Raw genomic sequence first — 27702 nt, forward strand, 5'->3', positions numbered from 1 at the left:
ACACCCACCCTTGCTCCAGACAGCTGAGGTCTATCAAGCTTAGAGCACCTCCCATGTCACCCTTCTTTTCTTGCCACAGTCTGCCATCTGTTGATGTCCTGCAGGTTAAAATAAAAACTTGGGGACCTTGGGTAACTTCTCCAGACCATTGGCCCAGCAGAGTACAGAATCTGAACAGTGTAGTGGTCCTTCCCTAGATTGTCCCACTGTGTCATGATGATAAGCTCCTAGTGTGTGTCAGGAATCTCCTGGTTAGCTCACTGGCTCCTCTGCCAGCCTTTGAGGGACGGCTTTTGTTTTACAGATAAAAATCAGAAAAATAGGTGATGAGACCAAGGTCATTCACCTGGTAACAGTGGGACTAGGGCTTGAACCCAAGGCCCATACCCCTCCAGTGTTCTCCATGGCCTCATACCTGAACCAGGGGGAGAAGAGTCAACCCCATGCTGGGTTTGCTTCCAGCACAGTGCTTCACCCATCTTGCTTTTCAAAGCCTCCCTGTATATATATTTTACTCTTAGTATTTGCCATACATGCATGAGCAGGGTTGCTCATAGTTGTCTGCATTGTACTTGGAACTGTGGCCTCAACCAGTGCCCAGCATCCTGTGCTGGTCCTGGCGGCAGCAAGATTCTGTGGAGAAAGAACTCCTGACAGAGATGAGGGCACTGAGCTGAGTTCTATGCTCTCTGTACCATCTTACGTGCTGAGAGCTTCGTGGGTGCTACAGGCCGTGGCAGGGGTCGTTCTGTGATTCTGGACTCCCATGGTCAAGAGCAGAGTGCACTAATACTCGGGGACCTAATGAAAATCTGAAGTAACATGACTTTGTTAAGATGTTCAGATGCTAAATCAGAGTCTCCTCCCCCGAGACACACACACACACACACACACACACACACACACACACACACACACACACCTAATAACAATGGCTCATTTGATCTAGAGACTCATTTCCATTCTACACAATAGAGCAGTTTTGTGTCTATAGCTGAGATGCTTCCGTGCAGTCTTGGTCTCCTGCATCTGTTTCCTGTTGACCTCATCACTCAGTGTGACCCATCACTGTCCAGCCGGTGAAAGGCAGGGAGGAGTGAAAGACCTCAGATGGTCCAACTTCCCTCACACTCCACTTAGTCACCGGCAACACCAAGCTGCAAGATAGTCCTTACATAGGCGGCTAAATGTCTTGGCTAGCATTCTGTTGTATTTTCTAATATTCTAGTAGACATGGAAATTGGCATTTCCCGTGACCCCAGCTGCCAGGGAGAGGTATGCATTAGGCTGTTGCACAAAAAAGGACCTATGGCTCAGAGACAAACAGGAATTTTGCACTGTGCTGGGATGAGTCTGGGCCCAGCCCTGTATGGCTCTGAGTCCATGCTTTACGCCTTTTCTTGAGGATCAGAGCCGTTAATCTGTGGTTCACATGCGAAAAAGATCCAGGGAAGGCCATGTTGATGGAGGGTCCTGAGCCTGGCCTGCGGAGAGTCTATCAGGCTGTTCTCATGAAGGCTCGTGGAAACACAAACATGTGGCTCCTGGGCAGAGGAGGGAGGGATGAGACCTGGCTCCCACAACTGAGAAGCTGTCCATGGAACTCTGCATGTGAGTGAAGTCTTGTTTCTCCATAGGATCACCAAAGATGAGGCAAAGACCCCCTCCTCGCCGGGACATGACTATTGTAAGTGCACACTTGCCTTAGGGCCCCAGCTTCCTGGCCCGGGGCCTGACTGGGTTACCCACCAGACCTCACATACTCTAGTACTTTCCAAGCAGTTCTTTTTCATGCAGCTACCTCTGTGAAGCAGGCCCAAGCATAGAAGCACAGGTTTGTCAGTGGTGACATTCTGGATTCTGATCCAGTTTTAACTCTATAGATCCATTTATTAATTCATTAATTCACTGATTTATTTATAGACAGAGTCTCACTTCATAGCCCTGGTTAGCCTGGAAGTCTCTGTGTAGACCAGGCTGGCCTCAAACTCACAGAGATCCGCCTGCCTCTGCCTCCTGAGTGCTGGGATCAAAAGCTTGCACCACCATGCCCTGCCTATAGGTACCTTTTAGCCAATATGCATTGAGCATCCTTAATCCCAAAACCTAGTGCTTCAAAATCTTGACACTTTGAGCACCAACATGACACCAAAAGTGGAATGAAAATCCCATACCTCACCTTACATGAGAGATCACAGTCAAAACACAGGTGCACTAAAAATATCTTAAAATGTTATACTTGGACATAAATGTATTTTGTGTTTGGACTTGGATCCTATCTCCAGGATGTCTCACTATGTGTACAGATATTCAAACTGTAGAGCACTAGTGATCAGAAGCAGTTTGGAAAGGGGCCTTTTGAAAATGTCTGCCACTTCTTGGGTACCTGTCCAGCACCATAAATGTGCCAGGTGCTTTGCTCAGTAGCAGAATTTATTGTCATAACAAGTGTTCCAGGCCAGTAGTGATAAGATGCCCATTCTACAGGAGATGAAGCAGAGGCTTGACATGGCCCTTCATCAGCATTCCAGCCCACATGGGTCTGATTCAGAGACCTGTGGTCTTCCCACAGCCTCGCTGCCTCTTACATTCAGACACTTTTATGTTTTCTCAGATTCTCCTGATATACCTGAATGTCCCATGTGGCTCCTGTGACTGTAAAGTTAAGGGCAAGTGAGATCTCAACAAGGAGATGACAGTCAAATCCTCTTCGTTTTGCCCCTCAGAGACTAGTTAGGCCTCCCAGTCGCCCTTCAGTGGTGATGCTGTGTACCCTCAGTCCCTCCACCCACCCTGACTCAGCTCTGTGTGTAATCCTGCCAGCCTCGAGGCCTCAACCTGCCGAAGCCTCCCATCCCACCTCAGGTGGAAGAAGAGTTTTACACCATTGCAGAGTTCCAGACCACCATCCCAGACGGCATCAGCTTCCAGGCCGGCCTGAAGGTCGAGGTGAGCACACGTGCTGTCAATCTTTTCTTGGCATTGCCTTCTCTCTTCTTGCTATGGGGGAGGGGAGACAAGGTCAACGGCTTCATTAGGGTATCGTCATAATCACATACTGAACTGTTTGCCAAGTTAAGTGTAAAAGTCGGTGGTTTATTTTATTCAGAGTTGTGTAACCATCACCACCTTCCAGTTCCAACGCCCTTAGCAGAAACCCTGTCCCCCGAGCCAACACCGACCTTTTTACCTCAGCCCCTAGTCCTTCTCACTAGAAGTGGAATTATACAAGATATGGCCCTGTGTAGCTGGCTTGTATTTCCGTTTCTTTTTAAATGTTTATTTATATGTATGGGTGTTTTGTTTTCTTTTTTTTCTTCTTCTTCTTTTTTTAATGTATGGGTGTTTTGCCTGCCTGTCTGTCTGTGTATCTCATATGTCCGGGATGTCAGCTCCCCAAGGACTGGCGTTATAGACAGTTGTGAGCTGCCATGGGGGTGCTGGAACTAAATCTGGGTCCTCTGGTGAAATAGACAGTGCTCTTACCCCCTGAACCATCTCTCCAGCCCCTCTCTTTTCCTTTTTAAGAGGATTTGTTTATTGTGTATGCGCCCAGGGCACTCACTGCATGTGGAGGTCAGAGGACAGTTTCTCCACAAGTTGGTTCTCTCCTTGTTTTTGAGGCAGAGTCTCCAGATTTTTCTGCTGCTGCACTCTGCATGTGACCTTCTGGCCGAGTCTCCTGTCTCCGCCTCCCATTTGCCATAGGAGTGCCGAGGCTAGGAATACAGACATGAGCCACCATGGGTCCAAGGATGGAACTTGGGTCGTTAGTGTTACCCAGAACGTGCTTTTATCCACTGTGCCCTCTCCTGGTCCTGTGTCCCTGTCACCTCCTGCCTCCCCTTTCATCTTCCCCTCCCATTCTTTGCATGTGTACTCTGATCCCTGGGTAACCAATGGAAGTCCTCTCTCTTCGCATGTGTAAATTTTATCTTCACAAGTTTAGGGATGAAAGATGTTTCCCAATGTTCTCAAGAAAGCCTGTAGGTAACAGGATAGCATCCAAGAGCCAGATGAGAAATCGGCGAAGACACCTCCTGTCATAGCCAAGGGATCTGGCCTCTGGCCCCCCCCCACACACACACACTTTGGCCAGATGCTTCCTCCTCCACTTCAGGAGGCAGAGATTAAATCCACTCATCTCTAGGATACCTATAATCCAGTCACCCTTCACATTCCTAGGATCATATCTGTGATTTTAACAAGCATTCAAAAAGATAAGATGCCGGGCGGTGGTAGCCCACGCCTTTAATCCCAGTACTCCGGAGGCAGAGCCAAGCAAATATTTGTGAGTTCATGTCCAGCCTGGTCTACAAAGTGAGATCCAGGACAGGCTTCAAATCTACACAGAGAAACCCTGTCTCAAAAAAAAAAAAAAAAAAAAAAAGATAAGATTACAGCGGGCATTGGTGGCACACACCTTTAATCCCAGCACTTGGGAGGCAGAGGCTGGTGGATCTCTGTGAGTTCTGGGATAGCCAGGGTTACACAGAGAAACTCTGTCTCAAAAAAACAAAAACAAAAACAAAAAAAAGCCGGGTTGTGGTGGTGCACGCCTTTAATCCCAGCACTTGGGAGGCAGAGCCAGGTGGATCTCTGTGAGTTCGAGGCCAGCCTGGTCTACAGAGTAAGTTCCAGGAAAGGCGCAAAGCTACACAGAGAAACCCTGTCTTGAAAAACCAAAAAAAGGAAAGAAAGAAAGAAAAGATTGTATCTCTGTGGAGCATATACTTTTGGCTTGTCATTTTTCCCCAAAACAGTAACAATATAACTTCTTCCTACCTACCTCTCTATAGATGGTAGATATCATGACCAATCTAAGATGACATACTAACCACAGGAAGATGAGTGGCACCCTCTTAGGACATCCTGCCCAGTCTCTAAATTCACCAATGTGCTCTTCGGCTGTTCAGTTATGTCCCTCATTGTCATTCAACAACTGCAATGTTCCTTTCCGTTCTTGATCGATTCTTCTGGATTCTTTTTTTGCAGCTGCCTGTTCTTGTTTCACCTGGCCTTTGATTGACTTGATGTTCTTCTCTCTCTGTCTGAGGATGGTGGTTTAACTTGCACTCCTGCTGTTATTACCAATGATCTTTTCCCTCGGTTGTCCATTCTTTGTGTTGTTACTGATACTCACTGCAGTTACTCCGTGGTGTCAGTCCCTGGTTCAGGCTGCAGAGGCTAGAGCATGTGAGGCCCTGGGTCCCATCGTCGAGCATCACAGAATGAAGTGAAAGGCAAGGCAGCTCTTACACAGTCCGTAGAAATACACAAGAGATTGATCAGCTTCTAGAGCCTTCTGAGCCGGCTATAGAGCAGTGTCACATCTCTGTGACCCCAGCCTGCAGGGGGTCACAGTTGCCACCTACAGTCTCTCATACAGGAACAGGAACTAGGGCAGAGGCCAGCCAGGCTGGCTGCTTGTGAGGTGACATGCCAGTTACTCTCAGTCCTGTGCTTGCTCCTGCCCCTACCTCCCTCAGTGCCGCCCTGTCTCCATCCCTTTGCAGAACTCCCTGCCCTCTGAGAAACTGCCAGGAGTCACCTGAGGATTCTCCGTCTCTGATCCACCCCCTACTTCCCTCTGATCTGGGCTGCAGCTTCATGACTTTCTCTCCTCTCATGTGCTACATAAAGAGAAGACATTGCCCATTCCATCTTGAAACCAGAAGCCCATGCTGTAGGCTATGAAAGGCTTCTTCCCCTGAGAGCTGAAAACCACCATGTGGTTTTAAGACACAGCTTCCCTGGGCTGGGGGCACAGCTCTATGGTAGAACATAAGCCTGGTGTGCACACACCAGCCCTGGATTCAGTTCAGTTCATGAAAACTAGAGATCCTTTGACAATGTATCTCCTGCAGTTTCTACTAACACACAGTATTGAGCAGAAGCGTTACCACCCAGGCTCAGAATGTTCAGAAGTCTGCTGGGGATCCTCAGGATCTCAGCAATGCATCAGCACTGAAAACCGGGGCATCGATGGAAGTGTTGCAGCTCCTTTTCTTTTCTGACCTTTCTCCTCTAATCTTGCTCAAGCTGGTCCAGCGACAAACTCATATCCAACACGACATGCTTCCCCCGGCCCCCACTGTAGCCCTAGCTGATCTGGAACTCGCTAAGTACACCAGGCTGGCCTAGAACTCACAGTGCCTGCTTCTGCCTTCCAATAACTGGGAGGAAAGGCATGTGCTACCATGCTCAGCCATGTCAAGCATCCTTTCACTAAGTCATCGCCACCACCCACCTTGAGACTTTTATGCTTTACACTTCCATGATGTTGATAGATCCCACCAGCGGATTTTTTTGAGGGAATAATTACCACTAAAGCTTGGGGCTGAAACAGTTGTTGTTTCGTGTGATGAGTTCCATGCACCACTTCCCTTTTTCCTCCTCTGCTTTCTCGTTCATATCTGTATAATCTCAGCTTCCACACTCATTAATGCATCCTGAAGCTCCTGGCAGCCAGGCTACAGTGAGACTCGCTCATTGTCTGCCCTGTTTATCTTTCAAATGTGTTTTGAGGTGGTGGTGGTGATTGTACTATTGATGTAGGCACTTCCTTGGTGCCTTACCTACTTGATAACTGAGCTCGACAGGAGGCTTGGGAGATCAGTGTCTTACAGACACAACTCGGGGTGGCTCAGTGCTCATCTAAGGGTGCAGTTAGTGAGCGGTGGAACAGAGGTTCGAACTGAGATCTGTCTGGTTTTAAAGCTCAGTTCTTTCCTTTCTTTTAGTTCTAGTGACCTTGTGTTTGTTTCTTTCATCATAACACATGGCTTCTTTCTATCAACAAGAACATGATTAAGAACCCAAATAGGGGCTGGAGAGATGGCTCAGAGGTTAAGAGCACTGACTGCTCTTCCAGAAGTCCTGAGTTCAATTCCCAGCAACCACATGGTGGCTCACAACCATCTGCAATGAGATCTGGTGCCCTCTTCTGGCCTGCAGGCATACATGCTGTATACATAATAAATAAATAAGGGGTTGGTGATTTAGCTCAGTGGTAGAGCGCTTGCCTAGCAAGCGCCAGGCTCTGGGTTCGATCCTCAGCTAAAAAAAAAAAAAAAAAACCAAATAGGAGACAGGCATGGGTACATATGCCTTTAATCCCTGCACTCAAGAGACAGAAGTAATGCAACCTCTGTGAGCTGGAGTCATCCTTGTTTTCATAGAAAGTTGCAGGGCAGCACAGGCTACATAGTGAGACCCTGTCTCAAAAGGAAAAACAAGAAATCCAGATGGCCAGAGTTTCTGCCACTCTCCTTTCCCCTGAGTGTCGGTCACAAAGCCACACTGGCATCTTCTCTTCATTATTGTCCCATTTAGCTTCCCTCATACTGGCTTAGTGATGGCGTTGAATTGCTGATGAAGGCCATGTATCCAGCAGTGATATTAACTGGACCCACAGTACTGAGTATAACAGCATTCCAGTCACGTATTTGCCAGTCCGCTAGACTCACTGTGTCCTGCCTGTCCACAGCATCCTTTTCCTGGTGACCTTCCCTCTGACTGGCTAATGTAACACCTACCAAGTGCAGTTGCTACTTTCACAAAGATGGGGCGCTTTGGCTTGTCTGGGCATTAGTAAATCTTGCCACTGGGGGTTACTGCTGCTGTCGTCATTCAAGTGGCACAGCTCTGAGCTCAAACCCACGACTGCAGGCCCAGAGTTGGCCTCCCAGTGCTGCGTCTGTGCCTGTTGTCCCTCCTGCCAGGCCTCAGTCCTTATGACTCCTGTAGCAGTTTCTCAGGCCAGGCTTGGCTCTTCCTGAGAGGCAGGGTCTGGCAGTACTCAGAGCCCAGCTGCTCGCTCTCCATGCTCCCCTCCACCATTCACTCTCTCCAGAACCCTCTGCTCAGTCCTCAGCTCTCCTGAGGTTCTGCTCTGCATTTGTAGAAAGGGGTGATGGTCCCTGGATCACAGGAAGGTCGTGAGCGTCACAATTTCTGTGTACAGAACCTGCTGGGAATTGCCTTTGCTGGTTTTCTTAGGCCTGCTGTGTACCAAAACACTTGAGATGGGCTAGATTAAGCCCAGTGATTTACCTTCTCATGGTGCTGGAGTTTAAGATGAAGGCGCAGCAGGATTGGTATTTCCTGAGGCTTCTTTTCTTGGGACATGCAGTCTCTTACACTGTATTTCCAAATCTCTTCCTTTGAAGATATCAGTTTAGTAAACTAGAGCCTGCTCCTATGACACATTTCTACCTAGCTACCTCCTTAAAGGCCCCATCCAGATGTAAGGACATATGGAGTGCCGAAGGTGAATGCTTCACACAGGGATTTAGGGGCACACTTCAGCCCATAGCATACAGTTTGCGTGCCGTTCATCTCCAAGAATTCACTCGGATGATACTAGATCAAAAAGACAAAGGGAACATCAAGTCTTAAATAACATCAGCATCTCTACCCACCATTCAGTCCAGTGGGTGTGGGCATGAGGGAGAGATGGAGATGAACTCACTTTATTCCACTGGCCTCTGTTCCCCTGAATGTAAGCATAGCATGTCATCGACCTAAGTGTGATTCCTGTGTTTAAAGATTCCCGATTTTCATATGGTGCGGCTGCTATCAACACCAGCCAGCTCCTCTAATGTTCGGCTGAAGAAGCCAGCCAGGATCAAGGGTAGTTTCCCTCTCTGTGGCTTTTGCCTTGTCCTTCTTTGGCATTGCAGCAGGAGGCATTGGTGGCCTAGTCCTCCCAAGTTGACCTGCAGCTACACATGGATCCCTGTAGCTTCCCACCTCACAGAGGGAAAGGGAGTTTGAGCCCAGGGTGCAGAGGGTCTGGATGTCAGTAAGTACCCCTCCCCCAAAGGTGCCTTCTAAGACACTGTCGGCCGAATCTTTCAAAGGGTCCTCATCACAGTCCACAAGTGGACAAGAACCTGATGATAGGCAGTGTGTGCCTACAATCCCAGCTATTCAGGTGGCTCCGGCAGGAGGATGGCTGGAGCCAGGACTTAGAAGCTAGACTGGCAGTATAGCAATCCCCCATCTCAAAAATCAATATGGACAAGAACCCACCTTCAGAGAGCTGTCCTGGTACAGCTGGATGTATCAGTCACTTTTCTATTGCTGTGGCAAAGCACTGTGACCAAGGCTCCTTATAGAGCCTTTAGTTGGGATTGCAGTCTCAGGTTTTAGGAGTCTGTGACAGCGGAGCAAAGGCATGGCATCAGGAACAGCTGAGAGTTCACACCCTGATCCACAAGCAAGAGGCAGAGAGACACCGGAAATGGCACCAGTCTTTTGAGACCTCAAAGCCCACCCCCAATGACACACTTCCTCCCACAAGGCCACACCTCCTATTCTCTCCCAAACAGTTCCACTAACTGGAGACCAGGTATTCAGACATAAAGGGTCTATGGGTCATTCTCATCCACACTACCGCACCGGTCTAGCGTAGACCTCATAGGACAATTTGCAGGGTACCTGTTTCATGTGGGTTCTTTCATAAATTGTGGACCCCGCCTGGGCTGTGGTATCAGACCTACTAAGCGCTTTTCCTGTTCCCCCTTCCAGGTGATTGAGAAGAGTTTAAGTGGTTGGTGGTACATTCAGATGGACGATAAGGAGGGATGGGCTCCAGCAACCTTCATTGACAAGTACAAGAAGACCAGCAGTGCCTCAAGGCCCAACTTCCTGGCCCCCCTCCCTCATGAGATGACTCAGCTCCGGCTTGGGGATGCAGCTGCAATGGAGAACAGTCTGGGTCCAGAAGCAGTGGGGCCCTCCAGGCCCCTGCCTGAGGCACCACATGGTGCTATGGACTCTGGGATGCTGTGGTCCAAAGACTGGAAAGGGGGAAAAGAGACCCCAAGAAAGGCATCTTCAGACCTGTCTGCATCAGCAGGCTATGAGGAGATCTCAGACCCCACACAGGAGGAGAAGCCCACCCTCCCTCCACGCAAAGAGTCCATCATCAAGTCTGAGGAGGAGCTGCTGGAGAGGGAGAGACAGAAGATGGAGCCACTCCGGGGCTCCTCCCCCAAGCCACCTGGCATGATTTTGCCAATGGTTCCAGCCAAGCATGCCTCACCAGCCCGGGACAGCAGGAAGCCAGAGCCCAAACCTGACAAAAGCAAGTTGTTCCCACTGAAAAACGACATGGGACTGGAGTGCGGCCACAAGGTGCTGGCCAAGGAAGTAAAGAAGCCCAACCTCCGTCCCATCCCCAGGTCCAAAGCCGAGCTGCCTGAGGAGAAGGTGGAAGCCACTCCCCAAAATCTGTTCTTGAAGTCCAGACCTCAGGTTAGGCCCAAACCAACTCCTTCCCCTAAGACAGAGCCAGCTCAGAGTGAAGATCAAGTGGACGTCTGCAACCTCAGGAGCAAGCTCAAACCTGCCAAGTCCCAGGAAAGAGCCTTATTGGATGGGGAGAGCCACCATGCTGCTGGGGGCCATGACACAGCTCTCAGCCGAAGCTTCCTTCCAGCCGATGGTCCTGGCCGTGGTCAGGACAGGTCTGGCAGACAGGATGGGCTGAGTCCAAAGGAGACACCCTGCAGAGCCCCTCCCAGGCCAGCCAAGACCACAGACCCTGCACCCAAAAATTTGCCTATGCCTGTCCAAGAAGCCACCCAGCAAAGACCGGTGGTCCCACCTCGGAGACCCCCACCCCCCAAGAAAACCTCCTCATCACCATTGTCCTGCAGGCCCCTCCCAGAGGTCAGAGGACCACAGCGTGAAGCGAACGAAAGCAGGGCCGTTCCTGCCCCAGGCCGTGCCCTCCTTGTCCCTCCAAAAGCCAAACCCTTCCTAACCAACTCCTCCATAGGCCAGGATGACATGCGAAGCAAAGGTGGGCTGGGACCACGCCTGGCTGGCAAGGGGGGAGAAAACAGAGAGAAAGCAGCCTCCTTCCTCAATGCTGATGGCCCAAAGGACTCACTGTATGTGGCTGTGGCCAACTTTGAAGGAGATGAAGACACCAGCAGCTTCCAAGAAGGGACAGTGTTTGAAGTTCGGGAGAAGAACAGCAGTGGCTGGTGGTTCTGCCAGGTCCTCAGTGGGGCTCCTTCCTGGGAAGGCTGGATTCCTTCCAACTACCTCCGGAAGAAACCTTAGCTTCCCCACCCTGCCCAGAGACCCCACAGTTCCTGCCAGCCTATTCCACGTATTTAATATGCATCTTAATTTATCTGTCTCCACACAGTTTCAAGGAAGGAGGTCATTGGGGTGCTGTGCCTTCTTCCCTCCCCGAGTGGAGAATGCTTGGTGCAGAGATATCCTGTCACCTGGGGTCTGATTCTCCTGTTGTGGCACCCCCAAAAGGCTCGAAAGCCACGGCCTTTGCTAGGTAGAAATCACATCAACATCTTTCTCTATAGTAGCACCCATCCTCCTAGTCAATAGTATTGTCACCTAGGAGCAGGACAGTGACACTCTCGGATCTCCAGGACTGAGACCTGTCACCTGGAGAGCTTCCAGACTGCACCTCAGTGCTCAGATGTGGCATAGTGGGACAGCCCACACAGCCTGTGACAACTCGCTCTGACATCGCCAATGTTTCCGGAAGCCCGGTAGTGGCTTTGTTCAGTGTCCCCAGAATGCCTGGTAGCCAGAAGAACCGTGCCCTGATGGAATCAGCTTCCAGGCTTTCCGTTTGTAAGTCCTGACCAGATGCAGCTTCCATGAGGTGATCCTGAAGATTCACTCACTCATCCTGCCTCCCATCTGCCTCAGATAGTGATCAGTCCTAAAGGAGTATGCATCACTTCACAGCTGCAGCCTCTGGTCCATTCAGGACTTTTAAATGACAAAAGCCTCCCAGTCCCACCGACCCCAGTCCCTAAAACAAGAGTCTCCAAGTTTGTTTAAATAAGGGGCCCTTCACAAGGCATACAGCCTGTGAGAGCTTTTTTGCCCAGTAGGTGCCAAACTGCCCTTGGCCTTTTGCCTTCATATCCAAACCTTCAACCAGCCCCCACTATTCTGTCACACCCCAGGACGTACCAGCTAGGAAGAGGAGGGAAGAGGTTGGAGTCCAGGCCTGCCTGATTCCAACACCCATGTTCTTCTCCTGGGGAGAACAAGCCAGTGAGGGAGGAGATGCGGGTTGACTGGGAATCAGGGCAGATGGTCTGGGGCTTCCTTGTGGTATGAGCAAGGGGACAGTAGTGACTGCCCTAGACTTGTGGCTGCTTCTCTGGGGCAGGGTATGCTTGGTAGCTGGCACAGAGCTTGTAGGCTGGTACCCCGTGAGGGGAAGGGGAATACAGAGAGCTGAGGCAGTATCTCTTGGTGGTTTAAAGAGGGCTCTGGTGGCCAAGAACCAGCAGCTGGGTCTGTGGTAAACTAAGCAGAGCAGTAGTAGCCCAGACCCTGCAGTAGCCAAGACTCTGCCCCAGCAGGTGTGGCTTCCTGGATAACTGCTTTTTAGTGTGGGCACACTCTCTCTGGGAGGAGCCCAGGGCAGCCCTTCCCTATTTTGACTAGACTTGACTGGGACCTCAAAAGGTCTGCTTAGCTATTGCAGGGCTAAAATCAGGACTCAGATTTCTAGCCCCCAGCCCACAGCAATTTGTACCTATGAAGAGGCTTCCTGTAAACGAGGGGTGGAGTTGAGAGAACAGAACTCCATCTCATCCCAAAGACCCTGCAGAAGAGACCGCCCATCCTGCCCTACACCGACCCCAGAAATCTCTCACTCACACCACACCCTTTTTTTTTAACCTGTGCTTTGGGAACCGCAAAGCCCCCTTCCTCAAGATGTTTGCATCTTACCTGCAGTGCCAAAGATTGTGTGCAAGCAGATCTCTTCTGCGCCCCCACCCCTTCCCAGCCCAGTCTCTGTGCCCACTGCCTCTGATTGCTTTCCTCTGACCCATGGTGGCACCATGGCTCTCTTCCTCTGCTCAGCCCCACTGCCCCCTGCCCCCCACCCCAGAGTACTGGGCCAGGGTATGATGCCCCTCCTGAAGGACATTCCTGCTTAGTCTATGCCCAGGGCCTCAGGAGAAAGAGGCGGTTAGGGAGAGGGGAGGCTCAGAGTCTTAGCACTCCCTCAAGGCTACATACACCCCACTGTGCAGGAAGCCTGGTAGCTTTTGTTTTTTGAGTTTCAACACCTTCCTTTGGATAGCTTTCATGAAGCTGTTTTATAGGTCTCTGAAGAGGCAAAGATTTTTGTTTGTTTGGTTGGTCTTTTGAGGGGGTTGGTTTTTGGCTTTTTTTTTTTTTTGAGCTGAGGATCGAACCCAGAGCCTTGCGCTTGCTAGGCAAGTGCTCTACCACTGAGCTAAATCCCCAACCCTGTTTTTTATTTGTTTGTTTGTTTGCATTTGACTCTGCAACCTTTTCCAGTAGTTTGCACGTCCCTACTTTGCAGCAGGTACTAGAATTTGCCTTTTGTTCTATACTTGTGCTGAGGTGAACTGTTGGTATGCAAGGTGCATTCTCTGCTCACTGTCCTTTTCTTGGGTCACATGCACAGCCTGGAGATCTCTGTGGCAAGCTCCATCAACCATCTTGCTCTGGTCAACTGGAAGTGAGTTGGTCTGCAGAGCTAGTGACTCACCCAGCTTCCCTTACTTGGGACTAAGCTTTTCAACATCCAGGAATGTGGCCACTCCTCTGGGATGAAGCATGTACCAGACTCCCCTCCATCCCTGCCTTGGAAAACTTCCAAGACCATGGTAGCAATGTCTGGACCAATCACAGATCAGATCACCAACAGAAACCTGCCACCGCCCCACTTAACTAATCTTCACATCAGCCCTGTTAGATGCCAAGAATCAGCCCCAACATGTAATGAGAAAGATGTGGAGGGTGATGGCACATCCAGCCTTGTCCAGATACTGGTCACCAGCAGAGAAATGTGTATAGTCCTTGCAGGCCATCAGGTGACCTAGTTTCTGAATTTAGGTGTTCCCCCCACAACCCTGGCCGAACATTGGTCACAGACCCCTGCAGATGGGTCCTGCTCTCTGGCTCCATGACCGCATTGTTTCTGCCTGAGAGCAAGTGTAGTGGCCTGACCTGTAGAGACTTGGACTTGAAAACGGCCACTCGGTAAAATGAGACTTTGCTTATATTTTCTGGCCAGGGTCACTCGTGGTCATTTGTGTTTATATCATGGCACCAGGCCAAGACCAGTGGAGGGAGGAAGTGGCTAGAACCATGTCAGGCATTCACGGTGATTTTCAGCCTCTGCCACCAGGCTTCTCCATAGAGTAGATTTCTGTAGCACAGGTCTTGACCTTAAACTGTTTCTAAATCCACTGGGAACTTGGGTAATAGGTGGAAAGTGGGGAGCACCTGTGCCTCAGTAAAGAACAGGTGCCAGATCTCCCTAAGACTTAAGAAGGACAGTCCAGTGTTTATCCCCAAATACATGCTCCAAGTGCGAGAAAGGAATACCCTACCGTCTAAAAGCTGCTGACTGAAGGTGCTGCACTGGCCAGCACTCTTGGGGCCCAGCCCCATCCCAGCATCACAGATAAACAAGAACATGAATGGCTTAGCTCCTGTCCTACCCTTGAGCTCTTCAGTGCTGTCATAGTCTGCACTTTGGGAAGCCTAGCCATGTCTTTGAATAGCATGGCAATCTCGGCTCCTTCGCTAGCTGCCTAAACTGTCCTTCAGGGTTTTTCTGTATCCTACAGACAGCCATATCCTACCACAGACCAAAGATTCCCTGAAGCAGAGCGGTGTGAGCTGAATGGGTAGGAAATTAATTTGCCTCCAGGCCTGAGGCCTTGCCTTTGCTTGGAAGAGTAGCTCCTGACTTGCTGGGGTTCTAGCAGCTGGACCGACCTGACCCCAAGCAGAGCTATAGAGTTAAGACCGTGGTTCATGCTCCTCACCTGCTCATGGGCCACCTTCTGAACAAACTTCCCACAGACCAGACCTCCCTGCTCTGGGGTGATGCCTGGTCTCCGGTGCTAACTAGTTGAGGTACCAAGTCCCTCATATGTGAGTGTCCCATCTTCCTTCCTGTCTCCATCCTCTTCTCCACAGTCAGAATGAGGGCTCAGCTTTCATCAAGACAGACCCGGTGCCATTGCCAGCGGCCTTCACTCTCACGTCTATGCTTTTAACAGCAAAGGTGCCCACCAGGCTTACTACAGCAATAAGCAATTCTAATGCAATGGAGGTGTCCATATTATGCCTGCAATGCCTTTGTACCCTGTAATTATTAGTAGCACCTCTCTTACTGGGGAAGTATGGTAAACTGAGGTCACCTTAGCCATACCCAGTTCCTGTTTCAGGGCCACTGAGGAGCTAGGTTGGTTCTCACACCCCTCTAGGAACAGTGGGCTCTGGGCAGCATGGCTCATTGTGTGTGTCTGTCCATAGATGGTGCTGGAGACCCCTGGGTTCTCAGCCCATCTCACACCCCCTAGGCCCATTGACAGATCCTGGTGTTGGCTTTTGTTTCCCGTGAGTGTTAAATGTGAGGGGGCAGGGGATGAACACCTAGCTGTAGCATGTAGAGACTGTACACCATTAGACTTTCTTTTTTAAAATAAAAAATAAAAAAGCTTGACTGGTTTCAAGCTTCATTGTAAAGGTGGAGTGTTTGTGGATTTCATTTGGCTGAAGGAGATGCATGGCTTCATGCCCTAGTATCTGGACCTGAGGTCTTTGTGTATGAAGAATAGAAATGAATGCAAGCTGTTTGGGCATTGCCCAGGAACAGTAGTGACTCTTCCCTGGGCCTTGGCACACATTCAATCTTTTAATTATGATGTAAAAAAAAAAAAAAAAAACAAAAAAAACAGCCTGGCAGAGGTGTTGCACACCTTTAATCCCAGCACTTGGGAGGCAGGCAGATCTCTGTGATCCTGTGATCTTTGTGGTCATCTCTGTGATCCTGTGATCGAGGACAGCCTGGTCTACAGAGTTCCAGGACAGCCAGGGCTACACAGAGAAACCCTGTCTCGAAAAGACAAAAACAATAACAAAACCCACAAAGGAAAGCCACATTATATTTGCAGGAATCTCAGTTCTGAGGATTAGAAATGTCACAGGGCCAGGGAGTCTTGCCCCTGCTGATACTACCTTCTGGTGAGCAAGAGTGTAGGAACGTAGGGAAAGCACGCAGCCATTGCTGGGCTACAGAACACCCATGTTCTCTGTTCACAAGTGGTATTTATGAATTTCTCAAAGGCAGGACCAAGGGAAAGTCTTGAGAGGAAACCCAAGGACATTTGCCACTGTCTGGCCCAGTGTTTATGGCCCTTCCATCTTTTTTTTTTTTTTTTTTTTTTGTATGTGGAGTTGAGGATCGAACCCAGGGCCTTGTACTTGCTAGGCAAGTGCTCTACCACTGAGCTAAATCCCCAACCCCTGGCCCTTCCATCTTAATCATTTTTCATAAAATATAAGTGTGCCAAAGTGTGTTTATGCACTATCTGCCTCTCAAAATGACCTGAGAAGGTGTTCTGTGGTCAGTTTTATATGACTCTAAACTCTTGTGAGGACCCTTCCATGTCCCCTGGGCACAGATAAGGAGAAAGGGCATCAAATGCCTGATGGAACTCAACCCAGTGTTTCCAAAATGTACTGGAAGAGAGTCCTGTTGTTCCTAAGACGTTTTAGAATGCCACACAGAGCAAACTGCTGCTGCAGAGCCTGTGTTCATCATTTACAGTATCATAGTACACTGTTGCACCTACGTCCCTGTCTGAAGCCTCCTGCTCATGTCCTGCCCCCATAGAGCAACATGGACGAGGTTGGGTCATGGCTTCTATTTAGAAAAAAAACAGCAGATCACTGATTTTTCCCCAGACCCCTCTGAATGCTCACTTGGAGAGCCCTGTACAAGTTCCTCAGAGAAGGTTCTAGAGGTCTGAAAGCACCTACCTTGGAAGTGTGCAGTGACCTAATGATCCTGGAGGGCTGCACTGGGCTGTGCTCAGGCTGCTGTGAAAATGGACTTACTACAGTCCCTTCCTTGTGTTTACAGTGGCACATCACACAGTAATGTGCAGTTTACCATGTTGTACCGGATCGCCTCCTCCAGCCTTAATAGGAGAGGAGGTGCTCAGTCTCACCGCAACTTGATATGCCATGGCTGGCTGAAATCTATGGGATGCAAAAACTAAATAAATAAAACAAAAATATGATTAGGCCTACCTATAGAATATAAATTAAGGCAACATGATACCCTTCTAAAGGACAATTCTCAGTGGGTAAAGGTGCTTACAGCATGCCCAATGACCTGAGTTCCAGGCTAGACCCACATGGTACAAAGAGAGATGTGAGTAATGCAAATGCAAGTTTTCCTCTGACCTTCGTTCATGTACCGTGGCGTAAGCATGTATCTACATATACACATGCACATCACAGAGAGAGAGAGAGAGAGAGAGAGAGAGTAAATAAATAAATAAATAGATAGATAGATAGATAGATAGATAGATAGATAAATAAATAAATAATAAAAACTTAAAAAAATAAATGAAAACTTAAAAATTACCATGTTGGCTGCTTCTGGTGTAGCTTGGTGGCATATCGTTAACACAGCCATCACTATCTGCAGAACTTTTTCATGCAATTGAAATTCCATACCCACTAATACAATTTTCTATTCTCCCCTTCCGAGTCCTAACCCCCATTCTACCTCTGTCTGCAATATCAACTCTCTAGGTACACATAATTAGAATCATATGGTTGTCCTTTTGCGATTGGCTTATTTCACTTAACAGTGTCCTCGTGGTCTGTCTAGCTGTAGTACCTATCAGAATTCCTTTCCTTTTTAGAGTTAAATAACAACACTGTATGCATCAGTTCACACTTTCTTTATCCATTTATCAATGACCACATGGGTTGTTTCTGTCTTTTGGCCATTGTGAATAATGCTGCTGTGCATACAAGTGTGAAGCCAGGTACATGACTCACACCTATCATTCCAGCATGTGGGAGGCTGAGGCAGGCAGATTGCCAAGAGTTCTAGGCTACTCTGTACTACATAATAATGAGTTCTAGGCTAGCTTGGGCTACAGAATGAAACCCTCTCCCAAACAAAGGGGAGCTGGAGAGATGGCTCAGCAGTCAAGAGTATGTACTGCTCTTGCGGATGATCCAAGTTCAGTTCCCAGTGACCATGATGGACAGCAGCTCATAATCACCTGTAACTCCAGGGGGTCTCGTGACCCTGGCATCCACTAAGACCTGAACACACACACACACACACACACACACACACACACACACAATTAAAAATAAATCTTTTTTATAAAACAAGAGCTAGTAAGATGGCTCAGCAGGTAAAGGAGCTTAACACATAAGCCTGGTGAGGTGACCCCATGAGTTCAATCCCTGGAACCCACAGAAAGTGGAAGGAGAGAACCAACTCTACAAAATTGTCCTCTGACACTCACCTGGGCACTATGGCACACACACACAATAATAATAATGATAATGATAATAATAATAATAATAATAATAATAATAATTTTTGTTTGTTTTTCCGAGACTGAGTTTCTTCATGTAGCCCTGGCTGTCCTGGAATTTGCTCTGTAGATGAGATTGGCCTCGAACTCACAGAGATTCTCTTGCCTCTGCCTCCTGAGTACTGGGATTAAAGGTGTGCACCACCACTGCCCAGCTTCATCCTTAACCTCTCTCCAAATTAATTTTTGAGACAAGCAGGTGTGGTGGCCTATTGTTGAGGCCTAGTGTCCTTTTCTGATGGCGCCAATCCATCTGGTTTGTTGTTGTTGCTGTTGTTTTTTTTAATCCTTTCTGCATTTTTCCACTTCTTTGCACTGGGAGTTGAACCTAAGGTTCCCCTTGCTGTTTATGTAGCATCTGAGAAACCATCACCCAGCCCTGAGTCATAGGGAGTAACCCCTTTGCTTTCATCTAGACTCCCATGGTTTTAGCTTTTATTTCTAGATCTCTGATTCATTTTGCATTCATTTTTATCTATGATGTGATATGGGAACTCAACTTCATTCTTTTGCATGAGGAAATCCAACCATCCTTCTGTTGTTTGATGAAAAGGCTGCCCATTCCCACTGGATTGTCTTGGCTCCTTTGTGGATGCTCAGGTGACCACAAACAGGTCTCTTCCTCCCTCCCTCTCCTTTTATTTTTTGAGACGGTGCCTCTCAGTGACACAGGAGCTCACCCATTTTGGCTTAGCCGGAGCAATGAGCTCTTAGGATCTGCCTCTTTCCATCCCGGTGCTCGGATTACAGGCACTAAAGGCTATGCATGATTTCTGTGCAGAGTCTGGGGTTTGAACTCAGATCCTCTTGCTCCCACAGCAGGCATTTCTTCACACTCAGCTATCACTCCGGCCCCTGTGTGGAAGTGTTTGTTTCCATAGCTTTCCATCGTTAATTTCTGATCACATGCTTGAATTAAAATGGTTGTTCAAATTTGAGTTTGTACCCACCTAGAGTTAGCCAAGTACTTATAGACCCCAAGTATTTAGACTTACATTATTTTGACTATGGTGCCAATATAAAATAGGCATCTGTACAAATCAGGCACACATGTCCTTCTTGAAATTATAGTAGAAATAAAATATGAGCACCTTGGAGCTGAAGAGATGGCCCAGCAGTTAAGAGCACTAGCTGCTCTTCCAGATGACATGAGTTTGATTTCCAGCATCCAGACAGCCACTAACAACCTTCTGTAATTCCAGTTCAAGAGGATCCAGTACCATCTTCTGGCATCCCAGAACACCAGGCACACATATGGTGTGCATAGACATACATGCAGGCAAAATGCCCATAAACATAAAAAGTATTTTTTAAAATATGAGCACCTTTAGGAGCTATCTACATATCTACTAAACTAAGAGCACACCTTAACAACACTAACAGCATCCATGTTGCTACTTACCCCCAATATTTGTGTATACACAGACATGTTTATATATTTACATATACGTGTGTACATATATTAGGTTCCCCAGCTTTGCTGTAATTATCTCCCTATGCACACTGACAGATAGAGCCTTCATGGGGGGCAAAGTGTTTGGAGTCTGTCTAGATAAGTTGTACTATATGACTCACCTTACTCTCATAGAAATATTGGGGAAACTTTGGTAAGGTAGCATACATTTTACCCTCATTTGGCACAAATATAACACTTTGGTATAAAGTCACACTTGGATCTTTTCTTCTCAGCCCAGGAAATTTGAAGTACCAGTCTGAGGTCCCCATTCACTTGATAGTAGAACTTGGTTACTGGGGCCAACATGCAGATTCTTTAGAATTTACCCATCCATCTTTATTTTAATGTCATCAAAATGAAAATCCAGAAAAGTCAATTCTCTAATGTATAGCTCAGTGATAGGTTGCTTGTCTGGTACACACATGGCTCTGAGTTCAATCTCTAAAGCTGTAAAAAGAAAAAGGAGGCCAGGCAGTGGTGGCACACACCTTTAATCCCAGCACTCAGGAGGTAGAGGCAGGTGGATCTCTGTAAGTTGAAGGCCAGCCTGGTCTACAGAGCGAGATCCAGGACAGGCACCAAAACTACACATAGAAACCCTGTCTGGAAGAAAGGAAGGTAGGAAGGAAGGAAGGGAGGGAAGGAAGGAAAAGGAAAGAATGTCACCATTCTTGCTGGGAAGCTATTCCTGACCATTGCTTAGCCATGCAAGCCAGGGATGGAACATGCAGGCTCCCCAGCTGGAAACTCTTTGAGGGACCTCCCTCCTTTGTGTGGTGCCCTCTCTACAGGGGAAAGGGAGGCACAGGAGCTTGTGCAAGCTCTGGGCGATGCAGAAATGCCAGGCCACCTGGGATTTACTTTGGAATGGAACTGGTTCCCCAGAGACACACAGGAACAGTGTGGAAGGACAGACAGACAGACACGAAGCTCCGCCTGCAGTTTCTCTCTTACCCCTAAATAGACAATAGAAAATAAAGTGAGAAACAGTCAGGCAATTTAATCAGTAAGTTAATTCACATATCACCATATGAAAACAAAGAATGTGTCTTGCAGCATAATAGGAACCTGACCTAATGTTTTAAGCTAAAACTACGGATTTCAGAGAAATACTGGCTTTGGTGGGCTGCTTGACCGAGCCCCATCGCCAGACTCAGAAGGCAAAGTGAGACAGGAAAGAGAACCAAACAGTCTGTCGCTAGGCCACCAGCAATCAGCAGACACGCTTTCCAGCTGTGTTCCTCTGGCTGGGTGCACTCTGCCTCTGCCCAGCATGCTCAGGAAAAAAGTGAGTGACCCTCTCAAAGGCTACTGGCCTTCCTGGCTGATGAAGAAGGAGTTTGTTTATAAAAGCAAATTCTTCCAAGAAAGTGGGGCTTCTCAAAACTTTCTCAACTCAAGGCTGAAGAGAGGCTCAGTCAGTAAAGCGCCGGCCACACAAGCATGAGGACTGAAGCCCAGATCTCCAGCACCCACATTAAATGCAATCCAGTGCTGGAGAGGAAGAGACAAGCTGATAGCCAGCCAGCTAGCCTAGTCTGGGAGCCTCAGGTCCCAGGGAGAGACCTTGTCTCAAAAAATGAGGTAGGTAAACCCTGAGGAACAACACCCAAGGCAGAACTGTGGCCTCCAAATGCACACTACACAATATGTATACAACCTCCCTTTCCCCCTCCCTCCTTCCCACATACACACACACACACACACACACACACACACACACACACATACACATACATTCCTTCAGATGGACTTGATGGCACGTGCCTATAATCCCAGCACTCAGGAGGCAGAGACAGGGGAATTGCTGCAAGTTTGTCTTATGTACATACTGAGTTCCAGGCCAGACAGGGTTAAAGCAGGAGATACCATGTCAAAACAAACAAACAAACAAAGGCACTTCAGCCCTTCTGCTCCCCAAGGCAGGAGAGTGAGGTGCACACCTCTATTAAGTAGTGCCTGTATTTAATTGCCTTTTCTTTTAACCCTTGGCAAGTTTTTAGTTAAGGAATACATGTTTTAGAGGGAAGAGCCACTGAGAATTTCTCCATCCCCAAGATGTACTTCTGATATTCAGAACCAGGACAAGAATAGAAAAGACCATCAGATCATCTCATTTGATGCTGAAAAAGCCTTTGATAAAATTGAACACCCCTTCATTAAAAGGTCTTAGAGAGGTCAGAGATACAAGGAACATACCTAAATATAATAAAAGCGATATACAGCAAGCCAACAGCCAACATCAAATTTAATGGAGAGAAAAGACCATCAGAGACTAGCACCCATTTCCTCTTTCCCTTCTTTCTTCCTCCCCCACTACCCCTTTCTCTTTCTTCCTTCCTTCCTTCCTTCCTTCCTTCCTTCCTTCCTTTCTTTCTTTCTTTCTTTCTTTCTTTCTTTCTTTCTTTCTTTCTTTCTTTCGAGACAGGGCCTCACTATGTAGCCTTGGCTGATCTGGAACTGCTGTGTAAACCAGGCTGTCCTTGAACTTAGAGATCTGCCTGCCTCTGCCTCCCCAGTGCTGAGATCAAAGGCTTGAGACACCCACTCAAGTCTTTTTTTGATCACTTTATATTTTAAGACAAAGTTTCTCACTGAACCTGGAGGCACCTCCATTGAGCTAGGCTGCTTGACCAATGAGCTTCAGGGATCTGCTGTCTCCAGCCACCTAAGGCTGGGGCTACAAGCCTGTGCTGCCATGCTTTTGACTTGGGTCTGGAAATCTGACCGCAGGCCCGTGTGTGTGTGTGTGTGTGTGTGTGTGTGTGTGTGTGTGTGTGTGTCAGATACTGTACTGGATCAACCATCTCCCCATCTAGAGCTCTCCATCTTACATAGGAAAGCACTTTCAGGAAGGTGTGTGTTTCCCACATCAGTTTCTGCATCAACTAAAGTTATCTTCCTACTGGGCTGAAGACAAAGCTACACTGTGGAGATTACAAGGGGCTTGGCTGACAGAGAGACCAGCAAAGAAGCCCTCCTCTAAAGATGGCCCCTGTGTGCCCATGCCATGAGGCCTGGTGCTGTGTCCCATCAGAGGCAGAGCTTACCCCTCCCCTCCAACAGGGAGTCAGTAACATCTGCTGAGAACATGCTCTTGGCTGGGCATTTCCCTCTTACACACACCAGCTAGGAATGCAGGTCCCCTGAGGAGGCCCAGCATACTCAAAAGCAGACTTCCTGGAGCAAGGCTGCCTTGGAAAGCAAGGCCTAGGCTTGGGGCCTGTGTGGATGACCCTGGAACTTCTATTTGTGTGAGTTCAGAAGAACCATCTTCTTTCTGGAGTCTTCTCTAGGTCAGAGGTGTGGCTGGGAAAGTGAGGTGTGTTTAGAGTAGCCAGGAAGCCCTGCTACGAAGGACAAGTGACCTGGGGGAGGTTATAGGACAGCCGCAAAAAGGGTGTAAAATGACCGAGGGGCACAAAGCAGGAAAGAAGGATCTGTACAGTGCTTGAAAGGCCAAAGCCCAGTGCATGATGTCTTCATTGTTAAAACCTGACCTGTACTGGGCGGTGGTGGCAAGCACCTTTAATCCCAGCACTCAGGAGGCAGAGCCAGGCGGATCTCTGTGAGTTCAAGGCCAGCCTGGTCTAACAGAGGGAGATCTAGGACAGGCACCAAAACTACTCAGAGAAACTCTGTCTCAGAAAAAAACAAAAACAAACAAACAAAAACTTGACTTGAGTGGCCCTGTCCCAGTCACCGCTGTTTCCACATCTGTAGCAGGAATCTTAACAGGTCTTATTAATAAAAACAAATCCGGGCTAGGTATTGGGGTAAACGCTGGAAGATCAGAGAGACAGAACAAGCCACAGCTTCCTCGCCTTGCCAGCTTAACCAGCCAAATGCTTCTAGTTTCTGGTCCTCACGCCTTATATACCCTTCTTATATCTACCATCAAATCCCTGGGATTAAAGGCGTGAGTCACCATGCCTGGCTGTATCCTTGAACAGATGGATTTCTGCCTCTGGAATGCTAGGATTAAAGGCCTGTGCTACTACTGCCTATTCTCTATGTTTAATATTGTGGCTATTCTGTCTCTTGACCCCAGATAAGTTTATTATGGTACACAATATTTTGGGGAACAATAATACCACACACATCCCCCCCTGTAACAGCATTTTTTTGATATTGTATTTTAAATAGATTAGCTTAGGTGTTAAATGTTTCACTTTGACAGGAAGCTTTATATCCATGACAAAGATTGAAAAACTTCATATAGTTTTCCATAAATTGGAAAAAATCTAAGTAAGTACAGTGAAAATGACTGGCATCATGTTTCCAGCTAGGGGGTTAGTTGCATATTAAGGGTTCTGACTCTGAGGCCTGCTTGTTCTCTGTCAAGAGACAGGGAAGCTAGCCTAGTCCAGGAGGTGTTAAAGACAAGTTACCACCAAATGCAGATTGTATACATCACTAAAACAAAAGAATGGCAAGATCACTGCAAAGCCATAACTATACACAAACTCGACACCAACACCTGCATTTTGAAAATGTCACCAAATTCACCTGCCCACACTTGAAAATATGTTGGATTCCTTTCCATGCCTTGGTCAGGTCTGGAGAGTCAAAGCAATGCAACCATTAGCCTGATGTAGTAGAAAATAAGGCAGAGGGAAATGGCTCCCTGGAAGTCAGCAGGGCAGCCTGGGGCAGCAAGTCTATTTCAGAATCTCCAAGTGACAGGCGAACAGGACAGACCCATTTAAAACACCTTTTCTGGGTTAAGAGAGAAGTATTCAGTGAAGTCTATGGCTGAGATAACTTTGATTTTAATTGAAATTATTTGACTATCCTTCATAATGCCACACAACTCTGTGTCAAAGGAAACAAAACAAGAATTCTTTATAGAATGAAAGGCACACAAAAGCATATAGTTGTACATACCTAAAGAATGTACACATTTCCTTCCACGTTTTCCGTAGTGTGTCTATTACTTAAAAGCTGATGTGAATACAGCGCTTCTAGTTTTAAGAATTAAAATGCATGGTGTTGTGTGTCTATAATCCCAGGACCAAGAGGCAGGTGGATCTCTATGAGTTCAAGACCAGCCTGCTCTATATAGAAAGTTTGAGACAAAATACATAAAATGTGTTTATATTAGTTAAAGGAAGAATTCTTTATAGAGGCTGTAGCTGTGGCATGTGTCACACTGTACTGTGATCCTGTCATTTATGTGACTGTCACCTCCACTGGGACCCTCCAGGCAAAAGTCTCCTGTTACTCCTGTATTAAGTTGACAAAGCTAAATAGGACACCTAAGCCCACAGAATGGAATAGCTCACAGTGGGTGGGGCTTCCCACATCAATTAATGTAATTAAGATAATCTCTCACAGACATTCTCAGAGGCCCTTCTCCCAGGTGGTACTAGACTATGTTGAGTCAGCAATTAAAACTGGCACAGGATTTCTCACTGAACCTGGAGGGAGGCTGGCAGCCAGCAAACCCCAGTGATAGCATGTTTCCACTACCATCAGCTCTATCCCTTACACACACACACATCCAATTTTTTAAGTGGATACTAGGAACTTGAACTCAGAACCTCATGCTGTATAGCAGGTGTTCTTACCTGCTAAGTCATCTCCCCACCTGCCTCCTGGTACAGGAAACAGTGTTGTGGTGTGGAATTAACTGGCTGTGGCATCCTGTCAGTGCTCAAGACGTTTATGACGTTAGAGTATTTCAGGTTTCAGACTCCTCGGGAACGTCAAGGTGTTCCACTTCTGCATGTGTGCACACACATAATGAGTGAGCTGTTGTTTGTATACAGCAGACACTTGTGAGTTTTCCCTTCAGCTGTTTAGCTTGGCTCACTGAATGGCATGGATATGTTACCTAGAGCCTGCCAATCAGTATAGCCTGGTCTCACTGCAGACTCAAGCCATGCTGGCAGCACTTGATCCTGGGACCTTTGCTGCAGAGTTTGATGGGGGAGAAATCATTCTTTATTTTCTCCTTTTTAAATGGGGTCTCACTATGAATGTAGTGCAGGCTGGACTACATTGATCATCTCCCTGCCTCAACTTCCCACTTGCTGCCGTGTTGGCTAAGAGCTTTTTGCTTCGAGGTCTGTTAAGCCAGCAGGATTAAATCTACTTGCTGTTACGCTGTCATTTCAAGGACAGAGCTTTGCCAGAGAAAAAGCTGAACCCAAGCATAACATCTGAGTGGCACTATGTAAAACTCTGGTCTAGCTGTGCTGAAGGTCAGTCGATGAATCCTTGGTAAGCCACTTTCTCTTTAGTCGGTTTGAGGCAAGTTTCTGTCACTGGACACCAAAGAACCACGATAAACACAGAGATTTCGATTATCTTCAATCTTTTGGTTTTTGGACCAGACCCATTTGGAGATTACAAGTTGTAACAATTCAGTTCAACAATTGAGCAATAAGGGTGTTGTGGGGATGCGTGGAGGAAACAGGGACCACAAGATGAAGAGAATGGTCTCTATCCTCAGGTTCCCTGGAAGGGAATATACACAAAGCAACTCTGTTTTGTAGTCAGGCCATGACACTCACTGGCGGAGCCTGAGCCCAGTAGAAGAGCACAAGGCTGGAGATGCAGCTCAGGGGAAGAGTGTTTGCCTTGCATGAGCAAGGCCTGCCAGGCTCAACACTACCAAAACCCAGCAACACCAACCAACCCCAAACCAGCAACAGGTGTGACGACTTACATTTATAGTTCCAGCACATGGGAGGTGGAGGCGGGAATTCAGGACCGGCCTCACTATGTAGTGAATTTGAAGGTAGTGTGGGCTAGATGAGACCCTATCTAAAAAAGAAAAAAGAAAAACAAACAAAAACAAAACAAACAAACAAAAAAAAAACAAAGCAAAACCGGGAGGTAGGAAGAACACGTCTGCTAGGGTATTATCTAGATGTGTGTTAGAGAGTGCTTTAATTATGAAAGAATTTGCATTTAATAGTGTTCTCTGGCCTGGGTTCTGAAAGCCACTCTCAAGATTCCTACTTCAATTAGATTGTAATCACACTCTGCTGGTGTGTTCCAGTGTTACCTGTGCAGAACGAACGGGTTTCCTGTCGCCTTAGTGTATGTGCGGGCCTGCGGTGTGAATACCTGAGCAGTCTTCCTCCAGGAGCAGGGCACCCAGTGGGTGCTGGCAGAGACCCTGTCCTTTGCCCACCTAGGAAGACCACGGGACTTGGCTGTGGCTCTGTCCTATCATCAGAGGGTGTGTGATTCCAGATGGACAAGCTCTGAGGTGCGGTTTCTGTTGGCCTGGCTGGCTTGTGAAAGCAGCGGGCGCACCAAGCCCTTCTCCCCGAGAGCACTGGCTGACACACGGTGCCTGTGTCTCTACTGCCTCAACTGCCCAGGAGCAAAACTGAAGCCACTCACTCATCGTGCCAGGGGAGTTCACCAGCTGTGTGTGTCACTTTCCTCCAGGCTGTGATCAAATACCTGACATCGAGCAGCTTAAGGGGGAAGGGACTGCTTCTGTTCATGGTTGGAGAGGGTGAACTCCATCCTGGCAGAGAAGGCTTGGCAGGACATGGCTCAGGATAATGTGAGTGTGAGGAAGCTGTTTGCTCCATGGCACAGGCCAGGAAGCAGAGGGAAATCTGGCTAGAGGTGGGAGGGAAGGGAGTCCATAAGGCCTGCCTCAGCAACTCTCTGCCTCCAGCAAGACCTTCCCTTAAAAATCCCATGACCTTCAAAAACAGGGCCTCTCTCTTGATCAAGAAAAAGCAGTTTTGTGGAGGTATTTCTGTTCAATTAAATTACATTTAACGTTTACAGCTCGGGCCTAGGGGGCATAGCTCCATTCAACATGTGCCTAGCTCTGTGTATGAGGCTCCAGATTCCCCTCTAGTG

General features: G+C 47.8%; 1 protein-coding gene across 2 annotated transcripts in view; it reads left to right on the plus strand.

The window, feature by feature from the left end:
• Sh3pxd2b (SH3 and PX domains 2B) overlaps window positions 1-13174 on the plus strand; it is an 83866-nt gene extending 70692 nt beyond the window's left edge. For both annotated transcript variants that reach the window (XM_036196452.1, XM_036196453.1), the window contains 3 exons: window positions 1638-1687; window positions 2824-2949; window positions 9535-13174. In XM_036196452.1, the coding sequence (XP_036052345.1) occupies window positions 1638-1687; window positions 2824-2949; window positions 9535-11079 (1721 nt within the window). In that variant the 3' untranslated portion in view covers window positions 11080-13174. The remainder of the gene's footprint in view (window positions 1-1637; window positions 1688-2823; window positions 2950-9534) is intronic.
• Window positions 13175-27702: the final 14528 nt, after the last annotated feature.

Source organism: Onychomys torridus, chromosome 8 (assembly GCF_903995425.1).
Source record: "Onychomys torridus chromosome 8, mOncTor1.1, whole genome shotgun sequence".
Taxonomy (NCBI): domain Eukaryota; kingdom Metazoa; phylum Chordata; class Mammalia; order Rodentia; family Cricetidae; genus Onychomys; species Onychomys torridus.